The 12,534-nt window shown below is 40.2% G+C and overlaps 2 protein-coding genes across 2 annotated transcripts; one reads left to right on the top strand and one right to left on the bottom strand.

The window, feature by feature from the left end:
* The first annotated feature begins 259 nt into the window (after positions 1–259).
* cpt2 (carnitine palmitoyltransferase 2) lies at positions 260–5,990 on the top strand. Its single transcript, XM_021604550.3, has 8 exons — positions 260–760; positions 1,092–1,172; positions 1,266–1,372; positions 2,349–2,610; positions 2,835–3,171; positions 3,316–3,726; positions 3,890–4,184; positions 4,332–5,990. The coding sequence occupies exons 1-8, from the start codon at positions 585–587 to the stop codon at positions 4,658–4,660; spliced, it is 1,998 nt and encodes a 665-aa protein (XP_021460225.3). The 5' UTR covers positions 260–584; the 3' UTR covers positions 4,661–5,990.
* Positions 5,991–6,136: 146 nt separating this feature from the next.
* magoh (mago homolog, exon junction complex subunit) lies at positions 6,137–11,971 on the bottom strand. The gene is made up of 5 exons (XM_021604552.3): positions 11,750–11,971; positions 11,189–11,247; positions 10,941–11,051; positions 6,499–6,581; positions 6,137–6,367 (listed from the first exon to the last, which is right to left on the bottom strand). Exons 1-5 carry the CDS (start codon positions 11,838–11,840, stop codon positions 6,268–6,270), a joined length of 444 nt encoding a protein of 147 aa, XP_021460227.1. The 5' UTR covers positions 11,841–11,971; the 3' UTR covers positions 6,137–6,267.
* Between the last annotated feature and the right edge of the window lie 563 nt (positions 11,972–12,534).

Below are 12,534 nucleotides of genomic sequence, written 5' to 3' on the forward strand. Positions count from 1 at the left end.
TACTAAAACTGAACGTTGTCTATTTTCGTTTCAGAAAATAGTAACAAAAAACATTTGTTTGACCCTTTCTATTTGTCACATTGTGGTCAGGCAGAGATCTACAATAACCCCGAATTTTAAAAATAAAAACATTATTATGAGGAAAACATCACCTTGAGTAGCAAACATGTACACTATTTATCATTATGTTGTGTGTGAGATTAATCCTGTATACGAAACTTACTTTGTCAAAGTACAGTAAATGTAAACAGGGGTCTGCAGTGCGCCATAGGAAACAAACTATAGTGGGTAATGTTCCCCCGCTGACGTACCACAAGGTGTCAATATCCTGTAAAACACTTCCTCCTTCCGCTGTTACAAATTCTTGTCAATGTATTTCTGTCTGTCTCTATTGTCATCCTACTAGGCAGTAAGAGGGGAAGCTTTAGAAGAAGGACGTATCTACTGGGCAGTCGGGAGAGCTAACCCATTCATTGATTGATTACGCTTGTAATCAAGGAAATTATATAGCACTTAGCACTGCAAGTTCTCCCTATCCGAGCCTTCCCTTTCTGTGAGAATAGGAAATTATTTTACTAGTAGACATGGCGAATTTGCTCACCATGCAGTTTTGTGCCACACTCAGAAAACCTGGGAATCTGAAGCCTCTGAGAAGCACTTCTACAGCACTGACAAACAAACGAAGCTACAGCAGCGAAGATAGAGAGTACCTGCATAGAAGCATCGTGCCTACAATGCACTACCAGAAGAGTTTACCCAGGTATGTAAACAAATGTGAATTTCATTTATAGCATGTTTTGGTTATTTAGTTACTTCATAACTCCTCCTAATGCCTTGTCAATCGTTGTTAGTATCACACCTTAGACAATAATATATTTTCCCTGAAATATATCAAGTTTGCTAAAAAAAAACAATTCTAATTCTGTAAGTAGGTGACTGTTCATGGCACGAAAGGGAATGTAGGTGAAAGTGCACATAGATCTGAATGAGATACAGGATAGCCACTGGAGGGAGCTGTTTGTAAATATGTACCATGCACTGCCGTAGTTACGCATTTATTTCAGATACAATAACAATGCAAAATTCTACAGGCTACCAGTTCCAAAACTGGAGGATACAATCAAAAGGTATCTGGCTGCTCAGCGGCCTCTTCTAGATGACGACCAGTTCAGGTAAGCACCAGTCACCTTCCAGTTGCTCACACTTAACACTTGAGGTGGTGCCTTGTAAATGATTTGTCACCCACACATTCAATATGTTTTCAGTACCACAGAGAAACTGGCCCGTGACTTTGAAAATGGAGTGGGGAAACAAATGCATGAGGAGCTGGTAGCGCAAGACAAGCAGAACAAGCACACCAGTTACATATCGGGTATGATTTTCCCATTTTAACAAAAACCTCACAATATTAACCTATGTAACTTTGAAATAACCATTGTTCGTACGTAGAACCCTGTATTTTCTAATCAAATTGTATTTGTCACATGCGCCAAATACCAGTTGTGTAAACTACTTAACTAAAAATACTTTCAAGTACTACTTAAGTCGTTTTTGGAGGGTATCTGCTATTTATATTTTTGATAACTTTTACTTCACACCATTCCTAAAGAAAATAATGTACTTTTTACTCCATGCATTTTCCCTGACACCCTAAAGTACTCTACGGGAAAATTAACGCCCTTATCAAGAGAACATCCCTGGTCTACCCTAATGCCTCTGATCTGGCAGACTCACTAAACATAAATGCTTTATTTGTAAATTGTGTGTTTGTGTGCCCCTGGATATAAAAAAGTTTTAAATAATTAAACTGTGCCGTCTGGTTTGCTTAATATAAGTAATTTGAAATTATTTATACTTTTACTTTTGATACATAAGTATACTTTTGCAATTACATTTACATTCAAGTAGTATTTTACTGGGTGACTTTTACTTGAGTCATTTTCTATTAAGGTATCTTTACTTTTACTCAAGTATGACAATTGGGTACTTTTTTTCACCGCTGCCGAACACAAGTGTACACCTTACCGTGAATTGCTTACTTACAAGCCCTTAACCAACAATGCAATTTAAAATAAAGTTGGGGGGAAAATTACGCTAAATAACAATAACAAGGCTATATTAACAGAGGGTACCGAGTCAATGTGCGGGGGTACAGGTTAGTCGAGGTAATATGATCATGTAGGTAGGGGTAAAGTGACTTATGGCTTGGAGGTAGATGCTGTTAAGGAGCCTTTTGGACCTAGACTTGGTGCTCCAGTACCACTTGCTGTGCAGTATGACTAGGGTGGCTGGAGTCTTTGGCAATTTTTAGGGCCTTCCTATTTTAACTAGTCATCGCATCCTCCTAGCCCCATGGTTCGACATGTACCTGTCAGCGCGGGACTCCGTAGTGCTGAACTTCAACCCCTTTATGTCCTTCAACCCGGACCCCAAGACTGAGTACAACAACCAGCTAGTGCGAGCAACCAACATGGTGGCTTCCGCTGTGCGCTTCATGAAGACTCTCCGCGCTGGACTCCTGGAACCCGAGGTGTTCCACCTGAACCCAGCTAAGAGCGACACGGACAGCTTTAAGAAACTCATCCGCTGGGTCCCCTCTTCCCTGTCCTGGTAATGAAATGTACAGATACAATTAAAACATTGTTCACATTGAATCATCAACAGCAAGATGCACCATCATGCTTTAGCTTGAACTATTATCCAGCATCAGTTCCAAGATGGGCTTTACAATAAGTTTAAAAGGAGACCAAGAAAATACAGTACATAACTAATCCAAACATACATTACAAAATGGTTCACAAATGGTTACATTCTTGATGTTATTTGATTTACAGGTATGGAGCCTTCATGGTGAATGCCTACCCTCTGGACATGTCTCAGTACTTCCGCCTCTTCAATGCGACCCGCATCCCCAAGCAAGGGAAAGATGAGCTCTTCACCGACCCAAAAGGACGCCACCTACTAGTTATGAGGGGAGGCAACATGTACGTGTTTGACGTGATGGACCGCGATGGGAACCTGGTTGAGCCAGCGGAGATCCAGGCCCACCTGAAGCACATCCTGTCGGACCCAACCCCGGCTGCGGCCCACCCCCTGGGGCTGCTGACCAGCGAGAACAGGGACACATGGGCCCGGCTGAGGGAGAAGCTCCTGGCCACTGGGAACGGAGAGGTTAATATTTTGATATCCTTCAAACGCTTGTCTTTTACCATTAAGGACCACTTTGGAAATATATTTTTTTCAAATTGTCTTCTGGGATCTAATGCTTGCTGTTAATGTAATATTTTTTTCTAAAAATATATATATTCAATTCAGGTGCTTGGTCTGGTGGACAGTGCCCTCTTCTGTCTGTGCCTGGACGACGAGAACATGAACGACCACATCCACATCTCCCACAACATGCTGCACGGGGACGGCACCAACCGCTGGTATGACAAGTCCTTCAGTATCATCATGGCTAAATGCGGAAATGCCGCCATCAACTTTGAGCACTCGTGGGGCGACGGCGTGGCTGTTCTCCGCTTCCAGAATGAGGTGTTCAAGGATTCTACGGAGAACCCACTGGTGAACCCTGGCTCTCAGCCTGCAGCTGTGGACTCAGCCTCAGCCGTGAGGAGACTCCAGTTCAACCTAGACGCAGAGCTGGAGAACGGGGTCATCAAGGCCAAAGAGAACTTCCACACAGCTGTATCCAAGCTCACCATAGACGCCATGCAGTTCATGAAGGTGAATGGATGGTTTGCACTGAACCTGAACATTGTTGCAACCATTTTGCACTTTGATGTTTATTGTTGCTGTCACCCCCTGTCCTTTGTATGTTTTGGATATATTGCTGCTGCTGACAAATCAATTTTCCCTTGGATTAAAAGTTATCATCCATCTTTCTAAGGGCGGGAAGGAGCAGTTGAAGAAGAAGAAGCTGAGTCCGGATGCCATTGCTCAGCTAGCGTTCCAGATGGGATTCCTGAGGCAGTATGGGCAGACAGTGGCCACATACGAGTCCTGCAGCACCGCAGCATTCAGACATGGTCGTACAGAGACCATCCGGCCTGCTACAATACACACACAGCGCTGTGCTCAGGCCTTCGTGCAACAGCCAGGAAAACACAGCGTTGAGCAACTGATAGGCATGCTCAGCGAATGCTCCAAATATCACGGGCAGCTCACCAAAGAGGCAGCTATGGGTCAGTCCACTTTATTTCTAGATTATATGATATTTGATCATTGAGTTGAATAGACTGTAGTTGAGTAAAATGTTTTTATGGTCTCAAATTTGATCAGTCATTTCAAATATTACATTCTTGTGTTTTTCTGAATGTTTCCCCCACAAGCCCAAGGCTTTGACCGGCATCTGTTTGCCATGAAGTACTTGGCCAACTCAAAGGGCCAAGCCCTACACAGCCTGTACCAGGACCCAGCCTACGCCGCCATCAACCACAACATCCTCTCCACAAGCACCCTCACCAGCCCTGCTGTTAACCTGGGAGGCTTTGCCCCTGTGGTGCCCGATGGATTTGGGGTGGGCTACGGTGTCCATGATGAGTGGATCGGCTGCAATGTGTCTAGTTACCCAGAGCGTAATGTTCATGAGTTCCTGCAGTGTGTTCATAAGTCTCTGGAGGACATTTTCTCTGTTCTGGAAGGAAAGCCTCTCAGCTAAAGAAAAGTTTTACAGCAAATCCTAACTTCCACTTCAGCTGAATTTTCACCGCCAGGCATTGACATCAAGTGAAAATTCTAAATTTGTTGTAGTTCGGATGATTTCGACTGCAGTTGTATAGTACAGTGAGATGAATGTTGGATTTAAAGTGTAGTGTGGGTTGGAAGTACTGGTATAGGTTAATAAAGAGAGGGAATATCAAACAAGCTCTGCATGGTTCAGTAGAGGTCATATTCCTATACTGTCAAATAGCTAACTGACTACACAGATTCATAATGCACAAGGAAATATCAAATACACTTGTGTCATGAAGGCAAAAACAATGAAAGCTTCAGGTGTTTGTTTGATCCAATGTTTCTTCCTTTTCTAACTAGCATTGCAATCTCTTGGGAAGGGTTGCATTGCAACCCTTCCCAAGAGCACTAAACCACCTTTACTGATAAAGGCCAGTGCTTTTGAATGAATGTCCTCATGTAAAGGCCAGTTTGATAGGGAAATTAAATCCAGTAATATTGATATTCAGAGTAGCACTTCATTTTTCGTTGCTGTAGCAAGCCTTGTCAAAGGATTGTATGACAATTTACAGATATCCATGTTGCTTTGTGATGTAAAATGTTTTAAAGCAATACCTAAGATCTTTGCTATTAAAGGTCCAACGCAGCTGTTATCTCCAATATCAAATCCTTTCTAGGTAACAAGTACCTGTGATCGTTTTAATAAAGAAATGGTCAAAAATAACAGCAAAAGCAAGAATTTTACTGGGACTGTCTTCGAGGGGTGGGGATAATGGAAAATGTGTGGTCCATGAATCAAATTACCGCATTGGGGATGTTACCATGAAAGGTCAAAACTCCATCCCACCAACAGGCTGAAATCCAGTCTTTTCAAACAGCGCGTGCATTATTTTCACAGTATTATTCCAACTTCGATGTGAAACGCAAGAAAATCCTTTCCTTCCTTATGGAATGTTCACTGGATGTTTCTCACATACAGCTTTACTGAAGTAGTGTAAAGAACTCAAACTAAATATGACCTGGAATGACGAATTAATATATTTTGCTCGACTGTATTTAACAACGGCAGGGTAACCTAGTGGTTAGAGCGTTGGACTAGTAACCGGAAGGTTGCAAGTTCAACTTCCCGAGCTGACAAGGTACAAATCTCTCATTCTGCCCCTGAACAGGCAGTTAACACACTGTTCTTAGGCTGTTATTGAAAATAAGAATTTGTTCTTAATTGGCTTGCCTAGTTCAATAAAATTTAGAAAATAAACACTTTGTTGATCTGTGTACTGAGTTGGGTGCTGGAATAAAATATACTGACCTCTGTACGGAGAGACTCCTATTTCTTTGTCTCAAAACCGACAGGACTGAGTGGTCCTCCATTCTTTTTCATACTATCAAAATGGACTAAACCACAGCTATGGCTTCCAGTAAGTAACACTTAAATGTATAGAAAAGCAAGGCTATTAAAACATTTTGAATTTTTCCAATCATTTATTTAAAATAAAAAAGACTGATCGATCAAAAGCAAATGTACAAATGTAATCATACATGAATCAAAAAATGAAATTAAAACATTTCCCAAAAGAAAAAAAACATCCCCTCTTAGATGGGCTTGATCTTGAAGTGTAGTCCAATGAGACTGAAGACGAGACATTTCAAATCCTGAACCAGGTAGTAGAACACGCGGAGGCCTTCTGGGTCCCTGGAAAACACAATGGCATTTACTTTAGAAGCTGGCACCTAATTCCACATCAACCCCACTAAGCACTTGTGGAGATCTGAGTTCCATTGGGAACTTTGAGGGATATATAATTTGAGTATTATTGTACTTACTTTGACTGGTTGACATCAATCAAGGAACCGATCTTGGAAGTTGTGAAGGAAATGTGCTCGTCTCCAATGACGATCTCCAGCTCCTAAAAGAGTTAAGAAGTTAAGACACTCCTCAGACACTATTAGTAATTCAAGCCATAAAAATAAAATAAACATTGTTTACTAAATCATCATAACTTTATGGGGTTGTGCCTGGAGTCCCGTCTTGTGCTGAAAGGGTCAGACTTGAACACTGGTTCAAATTCTTTCATTGGACGTATGTCTGATATGGAGAGCAAAGCTCACAACCCCTAGAAGACTACCATCACTAAGTAAAACGACAAACTTTCATGGCTAACCCTTCCCAAGAGCACAATAAGTAATAAGTTGCCTCAGTCAACCTCCATGCGTTCTAAGTTTCCGTATTTAGAAGTGGTGGGCACCAATATTTATAATTGGATAGGATATCATTTGATATTGATATGAGCAAGACATATCTTGATATCAGTTTATTTTTTCTGTTAACCTTAGTCCTGACAATTAACTGAATTAGTTTATTTAAATTTTTTAAATAACTAATTGACCGACGTCGGTTCAATTATTTGAATTCCACTTTGTTCTGTTTTTTTTTCTTCTGTCGCTCAACACAGAAGCTCTTTAGAGAGCTCTCTCGTGACGTTGTCCAACTCATCACAGAAAAGTGCAAAAACATACAGTGCCTTGCGAAAGTATTCGGCCCCCTTGAACTTTGCGACCTTTTGCCACATTTCAGGCTTCAAACATAAAGATATAAAACTGTATTTTTTTGTGAAGAATCAACAACAAGTGGGAGTTTGAAATATCCAATAAATGTCGTTCCACTTCATGATTGTGTCCCACTTGTTGATTCTTCACAAAAAAATACAGTTTTATATCTTTATGTTTGAAGCCTGAAATGTGGCAAAAGGTCGCAAAGTTCAAGGGGGCCGAATACTTCCGCAAGGCACTGTAACTACAATGACCAGAATCCATTGCACCTACAGCTTGCCTGTGCTTATTGGTTCCTTCCATCAGACAAACACAGAGGAAGAGCAGTTGCTACGGTCTCTACATTTAATTGATTGCTAGTTATTATTTAGCAATGTTAAAAGTATGCCTTATCTACTTTGAAGAACTACTGAAATAGTGATTGTCAGGCAGCTAGGCTAACCTGAAAGATGACTCTTTGGGGAGAACAGAGAGACAGCTGGCTGCTAATGCCCGAGTAAAGATGAGAAGACTTGGAATGAAGTAAGTAATTTACAATTGAAATGTTATTAAAATAAAGTAAATAAAGGATGGTTTATTAATAAGTGATACGCAGTAATAGGCAGTCACCAGTGTTGTCACAAATCAGGATTTTGACTTCGATACCAAAGAAAAAGGCATATTATCCGGTCACAATGGCACTTGATCCTGACAAATTCAGCTACTGCTCCGTTCAATAGTTGGGCATCTTTTAAGTTCAAATTCATTACATTTGATAGTCATGTATGCATTAATTAAACAACCAATTTGACTTTGGTAAAAACAAACTACAAAACATTATGGTAATAATTTATTTGTATGATAAATCTACTGAAACTGGGTAAATCAAGATGTAGTCTAGGTCTAGTCACAATACAGGTGAATGCATATTATTCAAGAGTGTGTGCATGTTATTGAAATTGTTTTAGCTGATTTCATGGGGCTACAGATGACAAACAATCCCTTCCATTCAATAATTATTTTTTATTGGCAACTGCTAGGAGAACATTTTATATTAATGGATCAACATTTGTATAGAAGCAATCTCTTATAAAAGTGTTCACTGCCTCTAAGAATCTAATGACATTCACAAAGCAGAACGTAGCTGTGGAACCTGACTTTGTGGCTATGCAATCTAGAAACCAGACAGGAGGCAAGGGAGACAAAGAACGGAATACATTTTTGGTGGCGAGGGAGACAAAGTTAATTAATAATGTTGTTGGTCACAAACAGTTTTGAAATCAGCATACAGTGCCTTGCGAAAGTATTCGGCCCCCTTGAACTTTGCGACCTTTTGCCACATTTCAGGCTTCAAACATAAAGATATAAAACTGTATTTTTTTGTGAAGAATCAACAACAAGTGGGACACAATCATGAAGTGGAACGACATTTATTGGATATTTCAAACTTTTTTAACAAATCAAAAACTGAAAAATTGGGCGTGCAAAATTATTCAGCCCCCTTAAGTTAATACTTTGTAGCGCCACCTTTTGCTGCGATTACAGCTGTAAGTCGCTTGGGGTATGTCTCTATCAGTTTTGCACATCGAGAGATTGAAATGTTTTCCCATTCCTCCTTGCAAAACAGCTCGAGCTCAGTGAGGTTGGATGGAGAGCATTTGTGAATAGCAGTTTTCAGTTCTTTCCACAGATTCTCGATTGGATTCAGGTCTGGACTTTGACTTGGCCATTCTAACACCTGGATATGTTTATTTTTGAACCATTCCATTGTAGATTTTGCTTTATGTTTTGGATCATTGTCTTGTTGGAAGACAAATCTCCGTCCCAGTCTCAGGTCTTTTGCAGACTCCATCAGGTTTTCTTCCAGAATGGTCCTGTATTTGGCTCCATCCATCTTCCCATCTTCCCTGTCCCTGCTGAAGAAAAGCAGGCCCAAACCATGATGCTGCCACCACCATGTTTGACAGTGGGGATGGTGTGTTCAGCTGTGTTGCTTTTACGCCAAACATAACGTTTTGCATTGTTGCCAAAAAGTTCAATTTTGGTTTCATCTGACCAGAGCACCTTCTTCCACATGTTTGGTGTGTCTCCCAGGTGGCTTGTGGCAAACTTTAAACGACACTTTTTATGGATATCTTTAAGAAATGGCTTTCTTCTTGCCACTCTTCCATAAAGGCCAGATTTGTGCAATATACGACTGATTGTTGTCCTATGGACAGAGTCTCCCACCTCAGCTGTAGATCTCTGCAGTTCATCCAGAGTGATCATGGGCCTCTTGGCTGCATCTCTGATCAGTCTTCTCCTTGTATGAGCTGAAAGTTTAGAGGGACGGCCAGGTCTTGGTAGATTTGCAGTGGTCTGATACTCCTTCCATTTCAATATTATCGCTTGCACAGTGCTTCTTGGGATGTTTAAAGCTTGGGAAATCTTTTTGTATCCAAATCCGGCTTTAAACTTCTTCACAACAGTATCTCGGACCTGCCTGGTGTGTTCATTGTTCTTCATGATGCTCTCTGCGCTTTTAACGGACCTCTGAGACTATCACAGTGCAGGTACATTTATACGGAGACTTGATTACACACAGGTGGATTGTATTTATCATCATTAGTCATTTAGGTCAACATTGGATCATTCAGAGATCCTCACTGAACTTCTGGAGAGAGTTTGCTGCACTGAAAGTAAAGGGGCTGAATAATTTTGCACACCCAATGTTTCAGTTTTTGAGTTGTTAAAAAAGTTTGAAATATCCAATAAATGTCGTTCCACTTCATGATTGTGTCCCACTTGTTGATTCTTCACAAAAAATACAGTTTTATATCTTTATGTTTGAAGCCTGAAATGTGGCAAAAGGTCGCAAAGTTCAAGGGGGCCGAATACTTTCGCAAGGCACTGTATATTGAGTTACGGTTTGCTTATTATGACACAATGCACTAAGGTAGTGAATTATGCTGTAAGCTAGCTGGAAAGTTAACCTACAATTAAAGCTGGAAACTTCTGTGGAGCATGAGCTCTAGCAATGAATGAGTGACACTTTGCTGTTCGCGCTATCAAGGGGCTGCGCTGATACAGACTTGATCCTCTCATTCACGTGACACACATTTGACAGAAGTACCTAACATAACAAAAATTGTAGTAACAAACTCAAACCGTGCAGCACTAGCAGTCACCACCATCATTGGGGTTTAATTAAATAATAAAGTCACCATCATACTAAAAACAAATGTAATATATACAAACAAAATATTGTATTTATGGGATGTGAAAAATGGTTACAGCCTAATAAGTGAGTGGACTGTCCACCATCTGTTTTATTATGTGTTACCGTATTGAACCCAAAATGCATTTATTGTTACAACATATAAAAACTTTAATTGAAAACCGCAATTAGTTTATTTTTTTATGAACCAGACCTCAAAAAGCAATAGTCGAGCAGCACTAGTTAACCTACAATATTCTGGAGGAGACAAAATGAAAAAGCATCCATGGCTGTTCCTGCATGCACAAAGCTCGAGTTAGCCTACTTAAATGCCTCCTGATGGACCATCAACTGGATGAGCTTCCCATTGTATTCAAACTGGTTAGGTAGCGTGATGCTACCAGAACATTCACACCTTGCCCAATGGGCAGGCTGCTCAATCGGCACCACTAGTCAGCTACAAACCAATATGATATCAAATAGATTTTCCATATCGGTGTCCATCACTAGTATTTAGGTAGGTATGAGTGAGTGAACCGACCTGTCTGCCCACTCTGTCTGGGGGCGGCCACAATGCATCATCTTCCTTGGTGATCTCACTGTCATCTATGATCCTCTTCAGTTCCTCCATCACACTCTTGTGTACATAGGCCTGTATTGGAGAACAATCACAATAAGGTTTCTATGGCATATTCAATTGCTGCAGCAGCATCTCACACATAAATTGGATTGATGGGCAGTACACAGATTGATATAACAAAGTAGTCCTTTGTAAATTTGATAAGTTACCTCTTTTCTGATCATGACGTCATTCTTGTAGTTGCTGTTGTTCGCGTACCTCAGTTTACCTGAAAATACAATGAATGTATTGATTGTGTTATCTTCACGTTCGTTATGAATGTTGTTACATTGTTGACACACTGCACTGTTACACAGCAGTCTTTTCTAGTAGCTAGTTCACATTTAACCGTTTTTAAACCTGCTGTAAAACCTAGGCTATTTGTCAAAATCTGTTGGCTAACTAGCTAAAGAAATAGCTCCATAGCCAAGTTAGCTAGTTGTATAGCTAGCTAGCGCCTAACTAAGTTAGTACGGTAATTAGCTAACGTTAAGTTAGTTAGCTGGCCAGAATATATGAATGAGGTTATGGTACAGAAATAAGCACTGACTAAGACGTAACGACGCAATTATAGTATTTCTGACGCCATGACTTCAGAACAGAAAACAAGACTAGCTATAAAAGCTAATTCCGCTAAAAGCAATGAGGAAATGCTGCTAGCAAGTTGTCGTTTGCGTACTTTGCTAGCTAGCTAATGCTAATTGGCAGGCTAAAATTTCCGCCTAACTTACCGTCCGGTCTAAACTCAAATTCCAAGAACTCGTGTCCAAACTTGCCCTTGTGCCCGACATAATATCTCAAATAAAAGTCCGTTGTTGACATTATAAACCGCAAATGCAGTGTTTACAGAGTCTGTGAGAATCGGAATCAACGAAAGCACACCTCCAACTAAACGTTATTTCGCAAAACACAACACGCATGCGTGCTGTGGCGATTTTTTTGTTACGGCATATGAATGGTCGCATTGCATTGATGTCAGAACAAACCGGCTGTTCTTTAGCGTGTATTTTAACCGGCAATGTCAATAAAACACCATATTATTTAATGATTCGGTCCCAATCATTAAGTAATATGTTCATATTACTGGCAATCCATTTATATGGTTTTCTCCATCTGTGAATCTTGTAAAGGAAACATTCACACAGCATACATAATATAAAAACTTTATTTCCTTGTTTGATTGCAGATTGTTTGCATTATATTTACATTATAATACAATTATGAAGGCTCTTGTAGTCATATCCTGGTGTGTGACAACCAGAAAATGAATCCCTACATGAAATAATAATATTACTATTTTATAATTCCAACTTTGAGGCAAAGCAGTTATGTCATGGTTATCACAATTTGATGGGTAACTTGGTTTTCTGTTTTACTTGTGGTCTGGTAACAGTTTTGGTTAATCATACTATTTATTTCTCTCTTATTACAGGTCTCTTGTGTGCTAAAGTCATGTACAACAATGCCCGAGCTGTGCCAAAGGACTCATACTTCACACATACTGTATAGAACATTA

The sequence above is a fragment of the Oncorhynchus mykiss genome, chromosome 5, assembly GCF_057628025.1.
Source record: "Oncorhynchus mykiss isolate SJ-2025 chromosome 5, ASM5762802v1, whole genome shotgun sequence".
NCBI classification, from domain to species: domain Eukaryota; kingdom Metazoa; phylum Chordata; class Actinopteri; order Salmoniformes; family Salmonidae; genus Oncorhynchus; species Oncorhynchus mykiss.

Coding starts and splice junctions, on each gene's coding strand:
- cpt2 (XM_021604550.3), top strand. CDS start 585: ATGGCGAATTTGCTCACCATGCAGTTTTGTGCCACACTCAGAAAACCT. Junction 761..1,091: donor TACCAGAAGAGTTTACCCAG/GTATGTAAACAA, acceptor AAAATTCTACAG/GCTACCAGTTCCAAAACTGG. Junction 1,173..1,265: donor CTAGATGACGACCAGTTCAG/GTAAGCACCAGT, acceptor ATATGTTTTCAG/TACCACAGAGAAACTGGCCC.
- magoh (XM_021604552.3), bottom strand. CDS start 11,840: ATGTCAACAACGGACTTTTATTTGAGATATTATGTCGGGCACAAGGGC. Junction 11,248..11,749: donor ATTTGAGTTTAGACCGGACG/GTAAGTTAGGCG, acceptor TTGTATTTTCAG/GTAAACTGAGGTACGCGAAC. Junction 11,052..11,188: donor ACGTCATGATCAGAAAAGAG/GTAACTTATCAA, acceptor TCTCCAATACAG/GCCTATGTACACAAGAGTGT.